Source organism: Ranitomeya variabilis, chromosome 6, assembly GCF_051348905.1.
Source record: "Ranitomeya variabilis isolate aRanVar5 chromosome 6, aRanVar5.hap1, whole genome shotgun sequence".
In the NCBI taxonomy this organism is placed as follows: domain Eukaryota; kingdom Metazoa; phylum Chordata; class Amphibia; order Anura; family Dendrobatidae; genus Ranitomeya; species Ranitomeya variabilis.
This window is the reverse complement of record NC_135237.1, coordinates 440,300,134-440,318,799: the sequence shown is the minus strand read 5'-3', so window position 1 is coordinate 440,318,799 and position 18,666 is coordinate 440,300,134. Positions and strand designations below refer to the sequence as shown.

Here is an 18,666-nt window from a genome sequence, read left to right as displayed (position 1 = left end):
CTGTGAAACATGTTGACAAACTGCTATTAAAACTCTTTGATCCTGGGATCAATTTCTGAACACCCTTGGTCCAAATTACCAGTATGGTTGGCCATGCTGAAGAAAATCCCCAAACTCCTTTTAGGTATCTAATGGCTTTTATTTGAGGGTCAGCAGCTGATTTCGTTAAACAAAAACGAAAAAAAATAATTTACTGTGGTTGTAGTTGCACAACCATACTAGGTGAGCAATCATTTGCCTTTTTTTTTCTTTTTATTTCTGTAGTGTCATTGGATAAGACGCCATTTGTGCTAAATATTTTTCCAGAATCTTCTACCACATTTCCTGCTAAGAAGCACACAATTAGTCTTATTCATTATTGCATTTTCACATGAATGACCAGATGTGCAGCCGCCTTGATTTGCCATCCACAACCAGTCCTTGTGTCAATTGGTCAACCTGAAAAGAGGCACTTTAGTCCATACAGTCATAACCTCATTGGCAAGAAGCCTGACTTGTGGAATAATAAGGGCTAAAGTCTAGCTATTTATTTACTGCACATGTGTAATAATCTACCTTTTCTTGTTAGGGGAGAGGCGTCTTGAGGCTGGTGCCATGGTGCTCGCTGACCGAGGTGTTGTATGTATTGATGAATTTGACAAAATGTCTGACATGGACAGGACCGCTATACATGAAGTCATGGAGCAAGGTCGTGTTACAATCGCGAAAGCTGGGATCCAAGCAAGATTAAATGCCCGCTGCAGTGTTCTGGCTGCAGCCAATCCAGTTTATGGAAGGGTATGCTTTGATATATGGTCTAGCTTTAGCAAAGAACATGCCTATTAGTGGTCTTTAAGCATGACCCTTTTAATATCTTATTATGTTTGGAGATAAATTGATATATCTAGACAGGATCCTGAGGCTTCCCTTATTGGTTATTTCTAATAGTATTTTGCGCTATCCTAATATCTGCTCAGAAGGCTTTTGACTTTTGATCAGATTCCATCATGTGTTGTAACAAAATGGCACTATATGATAAAATGATGGGCAACTTGAGGGGCCACCGTAGAGTACTTTCATGTGACAGTGCTGGATCAATGACAGACCGCAGCTTTCCATCTCCAGAGTTACTGGGTAAGTCTCTCTTCTGTAGAATGTAAGCTCTCCTGGTCAGCAGGATCCTCTCTCCTTCTCAATTACAAGTTTCCCCAGTATTTATTTTCCACAAATTAAATTGTGGGAAAAAACTTATGTCGACAACTTGAATTCCACAGGCTCCTTTTGTCTCTAGTTGCAACATTTTAGAGAAAACTGTTTTAAAACAGCTGGGATCATGAAGAATTATAGTGGGGTAGATTCCCAGCTGACTTGGCTAGATTGATGGGTCACTATGTCTTTATATGTAGATAGACCTATCAATTTAGCAGAGAAAGCGAAGCTTGCTTCTGTTAAAAAATACTATATTTCAGTTGCTTTCCTCCTGCCGAATCGTCGTTGATTGACCATATCCTCCTTATGCACAGTAATTTATGTTCCTTAAGCAGTGGAGGTAGCTCATCAATCATGAATAGGAGAACATGGTCCATGCTTTGCTCTGCCATCAGTGTGAGATATATGTATATGTACATAATACCGTTGCTCACCTGAAATGGTAGAACCTGTAATAAAACAACCAAGGGCTGCTGCACGAACAGCCAGTTCTGATAACACAAAACTGAATACAGATGTCAATAAGGAGACGAGATTGAGGTATTGTCTGGGCACTTTAAGTATCTAAAAAGGTGGACGGATCGTCCCTGAAACTTGCCCAGGCGATACCGCAATCTCCTCTCCTTCCTGGCTTCTATTTTCAGTTTTGTTGTTGTAACTGGTGGTCTGTGCAGCAACTCTTGGTGGTTTTAATACAGCTTCTACCGAAATACAGGTAGGAACAATTCTTCTAATTTTTATAGACGTACATGGCATTCACAGAAAGGTATCCAGTCACTTTTTTTTTTTTTTTTTATCAGTTTATCGCAACTCATCATCTTAAGCTCTGTAGTTTAACTGCTCTTTCAGTAAACTATCCCCTTCTATGTTGGAAAGCATCCCTTCCGCTAGAGGTAGTTGATGCCCCCTTGTGGTTGTTGGCATCAATAAATCATGATTGATCATGTTCACCTTTCACATATTTTTATTTATACACTTAACAATTAAATTGCAACACCAAGAAGGAAGTCTTGAAATTATAATTATGGGAATCACAGTATTGACAAACATGTTAGATATGCAAATGATGGGGGATAAAAATCTATTTATTCAGTAACAAGTGTGAGCTCCACACACAGAAATGCATACATTTAGCATGTAAAGGTGTGTATCAATGAGGTTCTCTAAAAAATATTCTGCCATGCTGAATACACTTGGGCACCCAAATCATCAAAATCTGCTGGCAACACCTTTTGAAATTGCTGACCAATGTCCCAGATGTTCTTGATCAGTAAAGTCTAGTGACGCTGCAGGCCATGTTAGCATGTTTAGGTCATGCATGCTGCTTACTATAGAATGAGTAACGTGGTCTGGCCTCGTCATGTTGGAAAACAGATTCTTGGACACTTGATGTACCACTGGTTCCACAACCCAATCAAAATGTAATAGCAAGTGTACCTGGAATGAAAGCCAGAGAGCTCTGGCTGCCTTATATTATGCCATCCCACACTGAAGTGAAGGCCTCTTGATGGTGTTGCATACAAAACAAATGTGGGGCTTATTGCTGAAGAGGCTAGACCTTCATTTCAGCCTTCATTGCTGTCTTACTCTGCAACATGATGGGCTTTGAAAGCAGTGGCATGTCAGACAAACACCTGTAGTTGGACGTCTGGCTTGTAGCCTAATGACATGCAAAAGCCTTCTAATTTCTTCTAATATAGCTTGTGTAGACACTGTCTGATGTTGGTGTGCAACATCCACTTTCACTTGGAGTACAGAACTGATCTGGTGGTATGGTAATTTCTCTAAAGTTTCCCAGGAGCAGTTTCTTAATATGACAATGACAGGCCTCATGTTGCCTGTGCTACTGTGAGCAGCCTCCATGACCTAAATCTGCTACCATGGCCTGCAGCATCTCCGGACTTCTCTCATCGAACGGTTCTAATTCACTGGTCAGCATTCAGTGTGGCAGAACAAGCTCATTGGCAGCCAGTGTGTGTGTGTGTGTGTGTGTGTGTGTGTGTGTGTGTGTGTGTGTGTGTGTGTGTGTGTGTGTGTAAGGGTATGTTCCTATGATCAGTAAACACTGTGGGTTGGACGCTGTGTACATCAGCAGCGTCCAACCCGCAGCGTCCAGATGTTACAGCATAGTGGATGGGATTTCAGGAAATCCCATCTCCACTATGCGTGCACAGATGCCCACGGCTCACCTGCGGAGACGGACATGTGGTGCGTCTCTCCAGACCGCAGCATGTCAATTTATCTTGTGGAGATGCAAGTCTCCACAAGATAAATGTCACCCGTACAACGTATAGGACGCAGTGATTCCGCACGGTTCAGTGATCACATGTGGAATCACCTGCGTTCAAAAGCCGTCAGCTCTTTGGACACAGCGGACATGTACTGCGTCCAAAGCGCTGCCGAATCCTGACCATGGGCGCATACCCTAGGTGATTGTAATTTATGTGCATGGTGCTCATACTTGATATTGAATACCTTGAAATGTTTAGAATGTAATGTGTTTTTTCATCATTTGCATTTATCATTGACATCTCATCCTGTGATTTCCATAATTCCTCGACTTTTCCTTTTTTGGTGTTACGATGTCATTGTTGTGAAGTATAATCATGAGGTCAGACTGGCAGCCGGTTCCATTCCTTGCTTTGGTAGCCTGTTTTTAAAGTTCTTTCTTGTGCACACACTATTCCACATACGGTATGACTGGCAACTTGTAAAATTATTAGTCCTGTGTTCTCATCGTTTGTTACTATTCACCAATTGATGCTCTCAATTTCTCCAGCTGCCTGACATTGATTTCTAAAAATTCCTAAACTCCTTTCCCTGTCAGTTTGTCAGTTTACCCAGTGTGCTCCCATTTAGTAAGCAATCATGGCAGTTTTTATTGTTTTTCTTTTCTTTCCCAGTGCATAATTTTTGATTTATAACTGACAACCTTTTGTATTAATTTTATATTAACATATTTTCATTTTACAGTATGATCAGTATAGGACACCTATGGAAAACATTGGCTTACAAGATTCTCTGCTTTCAAGATTTGATCTGTTATTTATTGTTCTGGATCAAATGGATGCAGATAATGATCGTGAGATTGCAGATCATGTGCTGAGAATACACAGATATAGAACACCTGGAGAGCAGGATGGATATGGTATGGCCGACTATCTGTATTTAATAATATGTGACCATATGTCTTGTTCTTTTTAGAACCAATACCATAGCAAGATTTGTGTATTCTTGTTCTAGCTCATTTGAATCTATTAAAGAGGTAGTCTTAAGTTTGGAATTTATCCCTGATTCATGGGATGGGGGTAACTTCCTGATCGCTGTGTGTGTGGCTGCTGGAACCCCACTGATCCTGAGAAATTGTTCTGATGAGGTCTGTGCGAATTGAGCAGTGGTTGATGATGCACTCTGCTGATATTCATTCTTATGGTAGTGACAAAGGTCAGCCGAGTCCGGGCTTGTCTATCTCCATCAGTTTCATTAAGAATTAATGTAGAGACACTGCGCATGATTGACCACCGCTCCATTTACACAGGGCTCTTCAGAGCCTCAGTTCTCTGGATCAGTGGAGTTCCCAGCAGTCAGACTCCTAGTGATCAGGAAGTTGTTGCCTATCACATACGTGCGAATACTCCTTTTAAGCTGACGTCCTCTTCACTCAAGTACATGGTTGCCATATTTCTAAGGGGGCAGACAGACAGCCGTATTTCTCATGCGAGGATCGCATTGGAATCCTCTGACTGACCATCGGTTCTCCTGACCTGAGCATGACTGCGGCATAGAAATCCATCATGCTAATCAGGATCAGGTCAGTAGAGGTGCTGGACCAGCTTGTGCACTGCCATGCGATCTTCGCACAAGAATTACGGCCGTCTGTCTACGCCCTAACTTTTCAGCTCTGGACTGGACAGACCGTATGTAAAATCTATTGAAACCTATAAATGAAATGGTTGATCAAAGAAGCCAAGGAACCAATTGATTTAAAACACAAAATCTGCCTGATTTATTTATTTTTTTCTCTTGAAATGAAACCCTTGTCTGTGGGCAGTTTAAGGTGTTGTAGCCAGTCCCCATTAACGTGAATAAGGCTGTAAGGTCTGAGGCTGTCTTTAGAGAAGATCCTTCTTTTTTTTTTTTTTTTTTTTTTTTTAATTCTGACAATCCATTTTAGCATTTTATCTGTATGATTGAACAGCTAGCTTAAATACAAATCTAACACAATTACAGAATAACCTGTGAAGTGCATTCGCTCTTAGTCGTTGGCAAGATGCTGCCGACCTATGGTATATCTGTGTATAATCGTGCATAGAAAGATGACCACATGCCTTCAAAGTGTGATTGGTCTTATTGAGCAATTATAAAATTCCATGGCATTGTGAACAAGACTGGGTCAGGAACAATTTAGGATAAGTAGATACTATGAAGAGAACCACTCCTTAATCATTTACTCTTTCTTTAGCTGTGCTGTTGAGTGATGTTACCAGGCTCCTAAAATTTTGTGGATAACTGATACCTAATTAAAGTTACTATTTTTATTTTTTTTTCCCATTCATAGCCATGCCTCTTGGGTGCAGTGTTGAGATTTTTGCTACCGATGATCCAAATGCTACTGATGTCACCGATCAAGAGCTGCAGATCTATGAGAAACATGATACTCTTCTGCATGGACCACGGAAAAAGTTTGTAATTTTCAGTATTGCTTTTCTTATGGGGAAATGGTCAGGTTCGTTATTGCCATTAAGCACCAGATATAGGGTTAATCTGCTGGTTAATAGCGTTATGAAGATGCCCAAACGTTGTACTAAGTGCGGCACCTGAGAGAAAATCAACTTGGCTGTAAGCACACCCCAGCACTGCAGTCCTCTGAGCTGTGACTGTAATTACTTTAGGCACACATTCACGACTGAAAGCCGGCGGCTCCTGGGAGAAATGAACTTCATGTTCTCCAAAGTGTGACACGCAATATAGCGTATACCTATCTAATGTGCATTAAGGTTTCAATTGTTTGTTCCCCCTATTTTGGAACGTAGTCTCTAATTCATCAAAACTTTTACCCCAAAAAAGTTGTGTGATGTAAAAGTTTTGAAAAGCTGCAAAATTTTTTCACAAGTTTCTCCCAAATCCGTCAAAATAGACAAAGCTGGAATAGGGATGTGGCAGGGGTGTGATGCAGCACCTTGTCTAATTTATGATGACCTGTGGCATTTTGTACTCCAGAGATCTCACGCCAGTCCCGGATTGGAGTAAAATGTTTTGACGTAATGTAGAGAGGTGCACGTCTCATCAGATGCTTCAGATTTATGAAGGCATGCACCTCTTAATGAATAAGGAGCATCTGATTCAACCAACCACCCTCAAGACCGGCAAGAAAATTGCTGGTCTTGATGAATCGAGGCATAGTCTAAAGGTCTTCAAAGGACTGGAAGCAATCAATAAATGTAGCCTTAATAGATTTATTATTGATTTGATTTATTACAATGTATACGATGGTTTTTATTTTACTTTTTTCTTTTCCTCGCTCATAGCAAGTCTAAAATTGTAAGCATGGAGTTCATACGGAAATATATCCATGTGGCTAAACTCCTAAAGCCTGTCCTGACTTCTGAGGCAGCAGATCACATTTCTCAAGAATATGCCAAACTTCGGAGCCATGATGAAATAAACAATGACAGAGCTAGGGTATGTAAATATACAATGGCAAATATATTACTATTGCATACTGATGGTTTTAGATTTTGTCAAGCAGACATGAAACCTTTCTTATTCAGGTGACATGTACACTTAAATGGCTTGTTAACTCGAAAGAAAATGACCGTTTATGCCCTTTGTATAGTCAACATTTTAGATTGGGCTTTTAATCTCTCTACTGGATTAAATGAATATCTTTAGGATAGTGTAATTTTTATATGGGTTTTACATCATGGGCAGAGATGAGCTAGCACTAAAATGGTCGGGTGCTCTTTGCTCGAACAAAGCAATGCCCAATACTGGAATGCTCATTTCGAGTGACCTGTATAACGGCAGTCAATAGGAAAGCCGAGCATTTTTTTCCAGCACAACCTTCAAAGAGCTCTGGGAGGCAGTGACCATGTTCAAATGGATGGGAAAAGTGCTGAATGGAAGGGAACTGCATGGGGAAGACCCCTGGAAGCATCTGACAAATGACAGAAAACAGTTGTCATGAATGGTACGTTCTCTAAATGGGATCTAGTCAGCAGTGGGGACCACAGGGATCTGTGCTAGGACCAATTCTTTTTAACCTCTTTATTGAGGGTATAGTGTCAGTCTTTGCGGATGACACCAAAGGACGTAGGATGCTAAATTTTTCTCTTTTATAGTACAATATTGCAAAACGATCTGGATAAGATGTCTCGGCAGACGCTTGGCAAATGAGGTTTAACCCCTTAACGACCGCCGATACGCCTTTTAACGGTGGCAGTTAAGGGTACTTAAAACCATAAAAAAAGTGTATAGCGCCCCCCAGAGTCCCCAGAGTCGGATTTTCTCTGGGGTCTCGGTTGCCGGGGGTAGCCGAGACCCCAGAGAACATGATTCGGGTCGGTTTTTACCGACCCCTGAGTTGCGATCGCCGGTAAATAACAGTTTACCGGCGGTTGCAAAAAAAAAAGAAGCGATTTGCCATTTAATTTCTCTGTCCTCCGATGTGATCGCACATCAGAGGACAGAGAAATGGGGTCCCTGATTGCCCCCCGATACTCACCCGTCTCTCCCGGTGCTCCTCGTGGTTCCCCATGGGCGCCGCCATCTTCTTCCGGCAAAAAAATGGCAGGCACATGCGCAGTGCGCCTGCCGGCCGGCACCCGGAAGATCTTTGGGGTCTCGGATGCCAGGGGTAGCAGAGACCCTAAAGAACATGATCGGGGTCGGTTTTTACCAACCCCTGTTTTGTGATCGCCGGTAAATAACCGTTTACTGGCGACAGCAAAAAAGAAAAAAATGCGTTGTGTTATTCTCTGTCCTCTGATGTGATCGCACATCAGAGGACAGAGAAATAGGGGGATCGGGGACCCTGTTATTCTAACCGTTGTCCCTGGGTCCTCCTGCTTCTTCGCCTGGCTGCCGGCATCTTCCTCCGGGAAGATGGCCGGCAGAGGAAGATTGTTCCTCTTGTTTTATCTTGGTCACTGTGAGATCCTATCAGTGATAAAATAAAAAAAATAGTAAATAACCGCCCCTTTATCACCCCCTTAGTTAGGAAAAAATAATAAAATTAAAAAAAAGTGTGTATTTCCATTTTCCGGTTAGGGTTAGGGTTAGGGTTGGGGCTAAAGTTAGGGCTAGGGTTGCAGCTAAAGTTAGGGTTAGAGTTGTGATTAGGGTTGGGATTAGGGTTTGGATTAGGGTTAGGGTTGGCATTAGGGTTAGGTTTGGGATTAGGGGTGTATTGGGGTTAGGGTTAGGTTTGAGGTTAGGGTTGAGATTAGTATTAGGGGTGTGTTGGGTTTAGGGTTTGATTAGGGTTGGGATTAGGGGTGTTTTGGGGTTAGGGTTGTGATTAGGGTTAGGGGTGTGTTGGGGTTAGGGTTGGAGTTAGAATTGGGGGGTTTCAACTGTTTAGGTACATCAGGGGGTCTCCAAACGAGACAGCCAATTTTGCGCTCAAAAAGTCAAATGGTTCTCTCTCCCTTCTGAGCTCTGCCGTGTGCCCAAACAGTGGTTTACCCCCACATATGGGGCATCAGCGTACTAAGTACTAGTTGGAAAACAACTTTTGGGGTCCAGTTTCTCCTGTTACCCTTGCGAAAATAAAAAAAAATTGGGGGCTAAAAAATCATTTTTGTTGAAAAAAAAGATTTTTTATTTTCACGGCTCTGCGTCAACCTTCTGTGAAGCACTTGGGCGTTCAAAATTCTCACCACACATCTAGATAAGTTCCTTGGGGGGTCTAGTTTCCAAAATGGGGTCACTTGTAGGGGGTTTCTATTGTTTAGGTACATCAGGGGCTCTGCAAACGCACCATAATGCTCGCAGACCATTCTATCAAAGTCTGCATTCCAAAACGGCGCTCCTTCCCTTCCGAGTTCTGCCATGCGCCCACACAGTGGTCCCCCCCCCCCCACATATGGGCTACCAGTGTACTCAGCAGAAATTGGACCACAAAATTTATTGGGCAATTTATCCTGTTACCCTTGTGAAAGTAAAAATTTGGGGGTGAAAAGATCATTTTTGTGGAAAAAATGATTTTTTATTTTCATGGCTCTATATTATAAACTTCTGTGAAGCAGTTGGGGGGTTCATAGTGCTCACCACACATCTAGATAAGCTCTTTGGGGGGGTCTAGTTTTCCAAAATGGGGTCACTCGTGGGGGGCTTCTACTGTTTAGGTACATCAGGAGCTCTGCAAATGCAACATGACCATTCCATCAAAGTCTGCATTTTAAAACGTCACTACTTCCCTTCCGAGCCCCGATGTGTGCCCAAACAGTGGTCCCCCCCACACACATGGGGTATCAGCGTACTCAGGACAAACTGGACAACAACTTTTGAGGTTCAATTTCTCCTGTTACCCTTGGGAAAATAAAAAATTAGAGGCTAAAAAATAATTTTTGTGGAAATTTTTTAGTTTTATTTTCACGACTCTGCATTATAAACTTCTGTGAAGCACATGGGTGTTCAAAGTGCTCACCACACATCTAGATAAGTTTCTTGGGGGGTCTAGTTTCCAAAATGGGGTCACTTGTGGGGGGTTTCTACTGTTTAGGTACATCAGGGGCTCTGCAAACGCAACATAACGTCCGCAGACAATTCTATCAAAGTCTGCATTCCAAAACGGCGCTCCTTCCCTTCCGAGCTCTGCCATGCGCCCAAACAGTGGTCCCCCCACATATAGGGTATCAGCGTACTCAGGATAAATTGCCCAATAAATTTTGTGGTCCAATTTCTCATGTTACCCTTGAGAAAATAAAAAATTGCGAGCTAAAAAATCATTTTTGAGGGGAAAAAATAGGATTGTTTATTTTCACAGCTTCACGTTCTAAATTTCTGTTAGGCACTTGGGGATTTAAAGTGCTCACCACACATCTAGATAAGTTCCATAATTGGTCTAGTTTCCAAAATAGGGTCACTTGTGTGGGGTTTCCACTGTTTAGGCACATCAGGGGCTCTCCAAACGCGACATGGCGTCCGATCTCAATTCCAGCCAATTCTGCATTGAAAAAGTCAAACGGCGCTCCTTCTCTTCCAAGCTCTGCCGTACGCCTAAACAGTGGTTTACCCCCACATATGGGGTATCGGCGTATTCAGGAGAAATTGCACAACAAATTTTGTGGTTCATTTTCTCTTTTTACACTTGTGAAAATAAATAAAAATGGTTCTGAAATGAAATGTTTGCAAAAAAAGTTAAATGTTCATTTTTTCCTTCCACATTGTTTCAGTTCCTGTGAAGCACGTAAAGGGTTAATAAACTTATTGAATGTGGTTTTGAGCAGCAGTACTCCATGTCAAGCAGCAGCCGCAAAAGCTAACAAGATTTTAGCATGTATAAAAGAGAGAAAATCTCGCCATCCTAACGTATTACCCTTTTATAAATCACTGGTGAGGCCACATCTAGAATATGGAATCCAGTTTTGAGCTCCACATTTGAAAAAAGATATTCAGAAATTAGTCAGTTCATATCTGGGCAACTAGATAATTACAAAGGTCGGAAGGTCTCTCATATGATGAGGTTAGAAAAGTTGGGCTTGTTTATCTTAGAAAGAAAGGTGCCTCAGAGGGGATCTCATTTGTATGTATAAATGTGTGGTCAGTACAAAACACTGGCACATGACTTATTCCTTCCAAAGACCATACTTGGGAACAGGGGGCACTCTTTACGGGTAGAAGAAAGGCTATTCCGGCAGAAAATAGGAAAGGGTTCTTTACAGTTAGAGCTGTCAGAATGTGGATTGCCCGACCACAAGAGGTAGTAATAGCAGACACTATAACTGCTTTTAAAAAAGGGCTGCATGATTTCCTCATTACACATAGCATTGTGGGTTATAGTTAATTTAGTGACAAAATGCATTATTGGAAAATGGTTCAACTTGATGGAATTAGGCCTTTTTTCAACCTATGTAATGCAGCAATGAAATGTACCCAAGATGATGTAATACCCTATGGATGAGCAATATAATACAGATTAAAGATTTTTAACAAGTTTCTTTTGAGGGTTATATACAAACGAACTGTACCGAAGACATAATGCTTTATGGCTGAGAAATGTATCCCATCAAAATTTTTCAACTTTTTTTTAGTCTTATTTATCACAAAAATGTACCCCAGAACACAATAGTGTATGAAAATTTTGCTTGATTGTACACATTTCTTACCCAAAGTTTTTTTTTTTTTTTTTTTTGTACTATTCTGTACCACGAAAATGTGACAGCACGAAATACTGTATGGATGAGTAATCTAATACAGAAATATTTTTCTACCCTTCTTGTACTTTTTACATATCACCGTAATGTAACAATAACAGTGTTAAACTGTAGGGATGGTTCATTGAATACATAAAACTTTAAAAATATTTTTATTCCAAGTGTAGTTCATGTACTTATACAGTCATAAAAGCTTTGCAGAAAGTGCAAAGCCAGACAGAAATTGAGGGTCATCCATAGACGCATGAAAAGCAACTCACAGAGCTCATTAAAATATCGAATATTGCAAAACCTTTATGTGCTGTTGTCATCTGGTGTGTAAAAATGTGGGCAAATCTAGCTTTTTTTTTTTTGGTGACAGGCGAAAGCGCCTGTCTGTTAGGACTTCCTGCAGCACTAAAAACCCACTCAGATGAGATGGTAGCGGCAGGGTAGCACAACATCTCCAAGGCATAGTGGGACAACTCATGCCAGGTGTCCAGCTTTGAGACCCAATAGATGAAAATCAGACACCGAGTAAAGACCTTTTTAGTTGAATTAAACTCACTCCCCTACCCTTTCACCCATTTATTAACCAAAAGATAAAAATCAAAAATTAAAGTCATACTCACTTTTTTAGAAATAATTAATGCCCATGTTCCACGACCATCCGTATAGTTTGGTGAGCGGTGACATCAGTGATGCGACTGCTCACCACGCCAGCTGAAACACTGGCCTGATCGTGAGAACATGGCTGCCTGTGACTGGCGGTCATTAAGGTCACTGGCAGCGGTTCTCATGCTCGTCCCGGTGTGCTCCAGCTGTCGTGGTGAGTGGTCACATCACTGAAGTCACTGCTCATCACATCATCTGGAGTTGGGATCTTTTTGGGACACGAGCATTATGGATTATTTTTCCAAGGAAGAATGGTTGAAACTTCCTCAAACAAGAATTGAAATACTCTCTTGCCTGGCTACAAAAAAGTTTACAAGCTGCGATACTTTCAAAAGTGGGTGCTACTAACCATGCAGGAAACTTTTGCATATGACCTTTTTGCAATTTTAAAAATGTAAAGAATGAAAATATAATAGAACTTTTTGTCTAAAATACAAAGGAAATGTGTCATCTTTAATAGATCATTCTATCTTCAACTTTTCACAATAACAGTATTTTGACCAGGGCTGCCCAAACTTTTAAATGCCACTGTATATTTCTCTTCATATAATCACCAGACTGAAGACCAAATCTAATATTCTGATGTCAATGATTAAGTCTTTTGGTCAACAAGAAGGGAGTGCTCATCTTCTTTAGTAAACCTTTCTCCAGTTGGGCCACTTGAACAGATTCTCTATCGGTACTTCATTCCGTTCCATCCCTTCTTTCTGTTATTAATACACAGCCAATTGTAATCTATAAATCTGTTCATATGAATGTAGCTTCCAAATTACATTTTGTGGATGGAGAATGTCCATTGAGGTCTAAAGAAAGTGATTTAATATGCAGATTTATAATTGTGTGGTTACATCAGTAATTTATCCATTTTGCATCAATATTTTACTCCTATCACATGGTCTTTTGTAGTTTGCCAATCTTGCTGTCAAGAAACAAATATGTAACACTTCTTATATTCTGAGGCAATTTCATTCTTCTAGTTATGGAAAGCTTAAGCTTTTTTTTGTCCATCTCGCTTCTATGGGAATTATCACAGTTTCACACTTTCATGAGACAGATTGTGCTCTAATGGGAGGACTTGGGCCAACTGCTAGATCTCTACCTGTGCTACCTGCTTCATATGTGCTTGTGAGGCCATAAGCTTATGTCAAGCGACCCGGCATGTCTGGTTGCACACATTAAAGAAACAAAGGTGGAATTATGACCATCATCATTTGTAACTGTTGGATATGATATGTTGGTTCCTATCAAAACTGGAGAGCAAAACGGCACTGTACGCTCTCCGGTAAAACCTTTATGGAATCCTAATGAACTGCAGTCAGTTGGATGCATTAGGCCGCAGGCACCACTGGTGTCAATCGTGACAGACATTAATTTTTTTTTGTTCTGCTGCTATGACAGAACATGATAAACACAGATGTGAACAGTGCTTTTTATCTGCCAATTGGAGGGATCACTGGGAGGCTGTATAGGAGGTGATTTAAAAGTTACAGCCAAATCTTCATCCTACTGGTACTTGCAGCTTTCCACCTACCATTATACTTACATTGATTGACACACAACCAAAAAGTACGATTTCCAGGTCACCACCTGACAGCACACTGGAGGACGTCCTTCTTATCCATGATGGGACAGGAAACACGAGAGGTTAAAAGGACCCTCCCCCTACCACCCTTCAGTGTTTTTCCTGTCCCATTTTGGATAGGAACGGACGAGAGGAAGCTACCGTTCTGTGCGGGGGGATGTGGATCGGGGGGGCTTTGCCTCACCCTTCCCTCCATGAGGCACCCGCTGGCCGACACCCGACCGAGGGTCCCTCTGCCTACCAGTGTAGCGCTGCTCCTGGTATGAGGATCGCTTCCCCCTGCCGGGGGCTCTCGATCCTTCCGTCGCGCCCCCTGGTGCATGCGATCCCAGCGGCGGCCTCTGCTGATGTCGGCGTCTCCATGCGGCCGGCATGGGGAAGGAAATCCTCGCTGCACCATCCTCTTTCCGGCCGCGCGTCACTTCCGGTTTGCGGCTGAGGGGGGCGGGCGGCGTCTCTGCAAGCGGTAGTGAGCGCGGGAGCGCTGTACAGATGACAGAGGAACAGAAATATAAGAGGTATGTGCAGGGGCAGTAAGCGATCTCCAGTGCATCATGGAGGACGCAGCTAGAGCAGAGGGGCAGGAGTCCACGGCGCTAGTAAGTAGAGCAAGGGCCCTGTATTATGGATATCTTTCAAAAAAAAAATTAAAAAAAATGGGGCATTATCATAGAGTTTGTTATTTCCTATAGGCTGCCTCATTACCTGAAAAACCATTTAAGAAGCCTGGCAAAAGCAAAAAGTGTCCTATTTGTGCAGCCAAGCTGAAAGATACCTGGCAGAAACCCCTATGTGAAGCGTGCACCTGCAGAATCATAGGAGAGGAGCAGGCTTCTCTTATGTCAAATATGAGAGCCATGATAAGAGAGGAAGTCCAGGCTTCTGTATCAGGTCTGGTACTACCTCAAGCCTCACCTTCGGAGAGACCGAGCAAAAGGCAGAGGGTCGATTACTCTTCAGGAGACTCGTCATCTTCTGTATCGGATATAGAAGAGGAAGAGGAGAGCAGAGACCCTCCGGAGAGAGGGAGAAAATACTTATTCTCCGCAGCAGACACAGGAGAACTGTTGGAGGCTGTGCGGCATACTATGCAAATTGAGGATCCACAACCATCTTGTTCGGTTCAGGATGAAATGTTTGGTGGCTTGCGCTCACAGACTGCGAAGGTGTTTCCGGTAAATTCCCATATCCGATCCATGATTTTGGATGAATGGGAGGAAGCGGAGAAGAGATTGACTATCCCTAAAGATTTCCGACTCCGCTTGCCGTTCGACCCGGATGAAGTTAAAGAATGGGTCGAGATTCCTAAAATAGACATTCCATTGGCCAAAGTATCCAAAAGAACCTCAATCCCCTTTGAGGACTCTTCCAATCTGAAAGAGCCCATGGATAGGAAAGCCGATGGCCTTTTAAAAAGGGCCTGGGAGAGTTCCTCGGCAGTTATTGGAGCTAATATTGCAGCAACATCAGTGGCTCGCTCCATGGACCTGTGGCTAAATGATCTTCAGAATCAACTGATAGCCAAAACTCCTAGGGATACTATCCTGAAATCCCTGCCTCTGTTAAAATTGGCGACCACCTTTTTGGCAGACGCGTCCGCAGAGACTGTTAGATTTGCGGCGAGAGGTCAGTCTCTCTCTAATGCAGCCCGAAGAGCTATCTGGCTCAAAAGCTGGTCGGGTGATATGCACTCCAAAAATAAGTTGTGTTCCATACCCTTTTCTGGGGGCAGGGTCTTCGGACCGGTCCTCGACGATATCTTAGAGAAAGCCTCAGATGTAAAAAAGGGGTTCCCCGAAGAAAAGCCTAAAAAATTCCAGCCCTTTCGGAGACCCCGCTATAATCAGATCCAGATTACAGGGGTAAAGGGAAGCAAGGTAGATGGAGCTACCAGAAAGGGGGAGACAGTAGACCCAAAACCAAGGACTCGAGTTACTCAGGTCCGAGGTCTAGCTACCATAGAAAATGACGCCATCAGAGTGGGGGGTCGTCTAGCCGGTTTCCTAGAAGGTTGGAGGGAAATAACAACAAGTCCTTGGGTGTTACAGGTGGTGTCCCAGGGGTACAAAATCGAATTTTCCTCCCTTCCGCCCAAAAGATTTCTGGTGTCCAGCACACATCTAAAATCATCATCCCCCATGTGGTCGGATATACAGGACCTTCTAGAAATGGCGGCAATTGTTCCGGTCCCCTCTCAAGAAGAGTACAGAGGTCATTACTCGAATCTCTTCTCGATAACAAAACCATCGGGAGAATCGAGAACGATAATAAATCTGAAGCACCTAAACAATTGGGTGGTATACAAAAGATTCAAAATGGAGTCAATTCGGTCTACCATTCCTCTGTTGGGAAAGGGTATGGTGATGTGCACTCTGGATCTAAAGAGTGCATATTACCATGTTCCCATTTACTTAGACCACCAAAAGTTCCTGCGGTTCACGGTAAACATGGAAGGGAAGATCTATCACTTTCAATTTCGCTGTCTCCCCTTCGGCCTGGCGTCGGCTCCCAGGGTTTTTACAAAACTTATGGTAGAGGTGGTCGCATATCTGAGAAATCAGGATTTGATGGTAATCCCTTATTTAGACGACCTCTTGGTAGCAGCAGTCAGTAGACCAGCTCAGGATCAACTGTCAATTCCTCATTTCCACACTAGAGAGTCTCGGATGGATTATAAATTGGAAGAAATCAGATCTAATACTGAAATCCAGAATAAAATTCCTAGGAGTAATGCTCGACTCAGAAACAAGAATGTCCTACCTTCCGGAAGACAGGCTAAAGGGTATAGTAAAAAAGGTCCATCATTTCTCCCGAGGCCGAAATACGATCAGAGACGGGATGATAATACTGGGGCTAATGACGGCCTGCATCCCTTGCGTGAGATGGAGCCAGTTTCATTCCCGACAGCTTCAGCAGGGAGTTCTGAGAAGCTGGAACAGAAGACAAAACTCTCTAAATCAAAGACTGAATCTTTCTTTTCAGATCAAGAGATCTCTGGTGTGGTGGACTCTCTCCAAAAATCTCCGGCTGGGAGTACCATGGCTTCAAACCCCGAGTGTGTCAGTCACGACAGACGCAAGTCAGGAAGGTTGGGGAGGTCATGTCCTAGGAAGATATTTCCAAGGTCGTTGGGAAAGAAAGGACAGCAAGAAGTCATCAAACCACAGAGAGTTGCATGCGGTTTGGAAGGTCTTAACGGCGGCACAACATTTGCTGAAGAACAAACATGTAAAGATCTTCTCGGACAATACGACGACTGTAGCCTTCCTTCGACATCAGGGGGGCCCAAGACATTTGGCATTACAAGATCTGGCAGAAAAGATCTTCACGTGGGCAGAGAAGTCGGTACGGTCAATCTCGGCTGTACATCTGGAGGGATCCAAGAACCAGTTGGCGGATTTCCTGAGCAGGAAAAGTATATCCCCTACAGAGTGGGAACTAAACAGCGAAGTATTCAGGGATCTTTGTCATCATTGGGGGAAGCCGACTGTGGATCTATTTGCTACAAAGCAAAACGCAAAGGTCAAAACCTTTTACTCCCTAAACCCCTGGGAAAACCCAGCGGCGATCGATGCCCTGTCACAGCCCTGGAACAACGGTCTTCTGTATGCGTTTCCGCCTCTAGCATTGATTCCAAGAACACTCAGGAAAATCTGCGAGGACGGGGCCAAAGTCATCCTCATAGCTCCTCACTGGCCGAAACGAAGTTGGTTTCCATTGTTGAAAAAATTGTCAGTGGAAGAACCCCTCCTGTTACCAGAAAGAGAGGATCTTCTTCTACAAGGTCCAGTTCTACACCAGAACCCAGGAGCACTTCAGTTGGCAGCCTGGATCCTGAACGGAAGGTCTTGAGGGCAAAAGGTCTTTCAGATGACGTCATTTCTACCCTTCAAGCCAGCAGGAAGCCGGTGACATCTGCCATCTACACAAAAATATGGAAAAGATTTTGTGGATTCTGTGGGGAGATGACAGTTGATACTGACCATCCAGATATCCCGAAAATTCTTGACTTCTTGCAGTCAGGATTTCAAAAAGGTCTTAGACCAAGTACATTAAGAGTCCAGATAGCGGCCCTGAGTGTATTTTTTGATTTTTCTCTATCTACTCACCCCTGGATTAGTCGATTCTCTAGAGCAGTCCAGAGGCTAAGGCCATTCATTAGGAAATCAGTCCCGCTGTGGGATCTTAATCTGGTCCTGAATATTCTGTGTGATCAGTCCTGGGATATATCTGGAGACATAGATATTAACAAACTCTCTCTTAAAACCGCGTTTTTAGTTGCGATCACATCGGCAAAAAGATTGGGGGAACTACAGGCTCTTTCGGTACAGAACCCGTATTTACAGGTCTTTGATGATAAAATAGTACTTAGGCTTGATCCGGCCTTTCTCCCTAAGGTTGTCTCTGATACCAATATGAATCAGGAGATCGTTTTACCGTCATTTTGCCAATTCCCTAAAAACCAAAAAGAAAGATTTTTCCATAACCTTGATGTAAGAGAGTCAGTACTCAGGTACCTTGATTTATCTAGACCCTGGAGGCGGGACAATAACTTGTTCGTTCAGTTCAGGGGTTCAAATAAAGGGAAAAAAGCGTCTAAAGCGACTATCGCACGGTGGATAAAATCTACAATCGATTTAGCCTACAAAGCTAAAGGTCTAAATTCCCCGGTTAATCTTAAAGCCCACTCATCTAGGGCCATGGCCACATCATGGGCGGAGAAAGGGGGGGCTACGGCAGACCAGATCTGTAGAGCTGCATCATGGTCTAATCTTAGTACCTTTTCTAAACACTATAAGTTAGATGTAGTTTCGCCTCAGTTGGCCTTTGGTAGAAAGGTACTTCAAGCAGTGGTCCCACCCT

General features: G+C 42.9%; 1 protein-coding gene across 6 annotated transcripts in view; it reads left to right on the top strand.

The window, feature by feature from the left end:
* The window catches only part of LOC143782687 (maternal DNA replication licensing factor mcm3), a 66,834-nt gene that overhangs the window by 42,148 nt on the left and 6,020 nt on the right, over positions 1 to 18,666 (top strand). For all 6 annotated transcript variants that reach the window (XM_077270413.1, XM_077270412.1, XM_077270418.1 and 3 more), the window contains 4 exons: positions 569 to 777; positions 4,162 to 4,336; positions 5,747 to 5,870; positions 6,717 to 6,870. In XM_077270413.1, the coding sequence (XP_077126528.1) occupies positions 569 to 777; positions 4,162 to 4,336; positions 5,747 to 5,870; positions 6,717 to 6,870 (662 nt within the window). The remainder of the gene's footprint in view (positions 1 to 568; positions 778 to 4,161; positions 4,337 to 5,746; positions 5,871 to 6,716; positions 6,871 to 18,666) is intronic.